This window comes from Condylura cristata, unplaced genomic scaffold (genome assembly GCF_000260355.1).
Source record: "Condylura cristata isolate star-nosed mole 26May11 unplaced genomic scaffold, ConCri1.0 scaffold00043, whole genome shotgun sequence".
Taxonomy (NCBI): domain Eukaryota; kingdom Metazoa; phylum Chordata; class Mammalia; order Eulipotyphla; family Talpidae; genus Condylura; species Condylura cristata.
The window spans coordinates 2,033,283-2,036,484 of record NW_004567144.1 but is presented as its reverse complement, the minus strand read 5'-3'; the positions used below and the strand labels follow the sequence as shown (position 1 = coordinate 2,036,484).

General features: G+C 34.5%; 1 protein-coding gene across 4 annotated transcripts in view; it reads left to right on the top strand.

The window, feature by feature from the left end:
• Positions 1 to 3,202, top strand: part of OPHN1 (oligophrenin 1) — a 487,931-nt gene that overhangs the window by 190,004 nt on the left and 294,725 nt on the right. For all 4 annotated transcript variants that reach the window (XM_012733926.1, XM_012733925.1, XM_004694439.2 and 1 more), the window contains exon 3: positions 1,997 to 2,092. In XM_012733926.1, the coding sequence (XP_012589380.1) occupies positions 1,997 to 2,092 (96 nt within the window). The remainder of the gene's footprint in view (positions 1 to 1,996; positions 2,093 to 3,202) is intronic.

The following is a 3,202-nucleotide window of genomic DNA, read 5'->3' as shown; positions in this document are numbered from 1 at the left end:
AAAAAAAAAAGGCAATTATAACTACATTTAAGCATGAATATATGCAGGGAAAAGCATCAGAAAAGACACATGAGGAGTAGAAAACAATGAAGAATAGTGCTAAGGTAGCCCTTAGCATTAACTTGAAAAATTAAGAGAGAGTGGTTTAGTGGACAAAGATGAGAAGTACCGGGGAGTATAAAACAATGAGCTGACATGATTTAGAATCAGACAATCAATTTTAGGGAGTTAAGGAAGTAAATAGCCTATAAATGGCAAGCATTACTATTTTATCTGTCAGTTCCATGGAGTCTAGAAGTTACCCAACTCATTTATATCCCAATCTTCTCTCACACTTGCATGAGTATAATTAGCCAAGTATAGGAGACCTTCCAATGAAGCACTGTTTATTTATACTTGTTCATATTTGTGACTGTGATTTTCTACATTGCTTCATTTTTTGTTCATAAAGTGAAGACGGTAATAGATATTCTTGGCTAGATGAGGGGGAGTAAGAAAGAATGTTGTGGAAAGTCCTTTATAAAGTTTTTCAAGGTGTGTGCTATAGCTAGTGTTTTGAATGCCAGAAGTGTTAGAAGACAAAAAGTTGATGCAAATAATAAAAAAAAGGCAATGAAAGAAATTGCTCTCTTACTCCATGAGTTTGCTTAAAAAATGCCATAAATGTTGAAAATGATACTATTTGTGGTTTCTTATATGGTTGGATAATTTTAAAACAGGAATAAGAACAAAGAGGGAAGGAATTACAGTGGAATATGGTGGTGTTGAACTAGTGTTGGGAGCACTATGGCAGTGACACCTGATTGGGGGATCCTGATGCTACCTCAGTTAGAAAAGTAAATAACTAAATTTTTAAAATACCATTTAAAGTACTAAAGATAAAAAAGGAATGAATCTCTTTTACTTGGCAACAGTAAAATTTAAGAAATCCCGGTATGTGTGTAAAGGCAAGAAGAATGAATATTTTCTCTGAATGAAACAGAGTATTTTGGGAATTCTGAATTTGTACTTCTGCTGGGCAAAGAAGCCAGAGGAAAAGTAATGTGCAGATGTGGATGGCATTTTGTGTTCTCTTTACTGATGAATGGTGGAGGCAGGATGTACATGATCTCACATTGCAACCTGGATTTGAAGTGAAAAAGGTGATTCTAAGGTGTGAAAATTTGAGAGGTCTTGCTAACTTGCCCTGCAGTCCCCGATCTTTGTTAAGCCTTTTATTATCATTACAGCTACCACCAATGATGTGTTCAAACCAAGAAATCAAGTACTGAAAATAAGTACTTCTGGAAATGGGAAATAGACAAGATGGTAATAAAATTCTTGGCAGGTTAATATGTTCCAGCCAAATGCCTGAACATGTTTTATTGTGTTTGTGCTTAATCACATTAGTTTTTTCATTGAAAGTAATTATATGCCTGTCCTTGGAAGGTGCTACTGCACCCTTTCTTTTAGCCTGAGAGCAAAATATCTCAATAAGCCTGTGTTTCTGGTAGATAAAACATTGGTGGTTGATGAAACTGAGGGAGGAAATAGGAAACAGGAACCAAAAATAGCCAATGAGCCTGGGCTTTTCTAGATGCTCTAATGGGTTACTTCAGTTGGTAATTGCAGTGCTCCTTAAACTTTAAAGAACAGGAATTCCCTAGGGGGTCATATAACAAGCACTTTATGATTCATAAAGTGGGGTGTGACCTGGGTTTGTGTCTGTCCATCAAATTCTCAGATGATTATGACGTTGGCCTGAGAACCACTTTTGGAGTAATAAGGTAGAGAGTTTAGCTGGATCTTTTGCAGAAAGTGATATTTCAAGTTTTTCAATAAAGATAATTTGCCAAAAGTGTACTTAATTTTAATTTAATTTCATTGTTAAACTTCATTAAATGTAAGTTGCTACCTGCTTGAAACACATCTCTTCGTTTTCTTCCTATTTGCTCTAACAGAGATGAAGAGATCAATCACAGGACAGCAGTGTTGACCATTTCTCCTTTCTTTGCAGATTATTCATCAGCTGTTCAAAAATTCTCCCAGACGTTGCAGTCCTTTCAATTTGATTTCATTGGAGACACTCTGACTGATGACGAGATTAACATTGGTAAGCCTCCAAACTACATGTGACCAGGTGCCCGTCGAGACATGTCTGAAACCATGTAGCCTCTTTGGATTGTGGCTAAAGAGAATTCGGGCATTTTCATACCCTGGTGTCCAGGGCCCAACCCCTGGAAGAATGCTTAAGAAGAATACAGACACCTTCCCTGCCAGTCCATTTCCTTCTTAAATTAAACAGTCAAAAGATCTATCTTCTATCCACACTGAAATCTTTTGACTTAGTGTGCAGGGTTTTTTTCTTTACAGAAACTAATATGTTAAAAAAAAATATATATATATATATATAGGTATTTTTGTAAAAGATAAATTCAAGAGTGATTGTCTTTATTTTTAAGAATGATCCAGTGTATGTTTCCTCTAAAGAACAAACTCCATTAGAATGTTTGAAATCAGCCTTTACAAATGTACAACTTTCTAGGCAGCCAGAGATTTGAAATCTCCTTTGGATTTAACACCTTGCTTTATGAATTATGTGATCTTGATAAGATATTTCTTTTTTCTGAGCTTTGGTCTTCTTCTCCATAAAATGTGGCTAATATTTGTCTTTCAAAGATGCTACAGAGAGGGAGATTAGGCAGTGAAAAATAAAAAGAACTTTTCATTGTATTAGTTGTTATGGAGTTAAAGTAACACCTGCAAACTGTGGGACATTGGGAAATGACTGAAAAGCACTTACTTTATGGGAACATTAAATATCAGAACTGTTGTAAATGATCTGTTTCTGAAATAAATTAGAAGACAATTATATTTATGCGCTCCATAACTGAAATATGTAAATATAGTGTTATTAACACATGTTCATTGTGTATATATGAATGATATATAAAAGTATAAGGCTATCTTTGGTAAGCTACCTCTGCATAGAAACAATATATTAATCATTCTGGTCTATTTTTAAATTTTTATATAATTATATATATATCACTGTTCATTTTTATTTTTTTAGTTTTAGATTCTCTTTTCTTTAATTTTTTATAACAGTTTATTTTTACATTATTTTGTACATTTTTTTTCCATCTCAATTGTAATCCCCGCGGGTTTCCCATCACCAAGTCACCCGTGTGCCATCACCATAATCCCGTGTACTTCCCTCCCC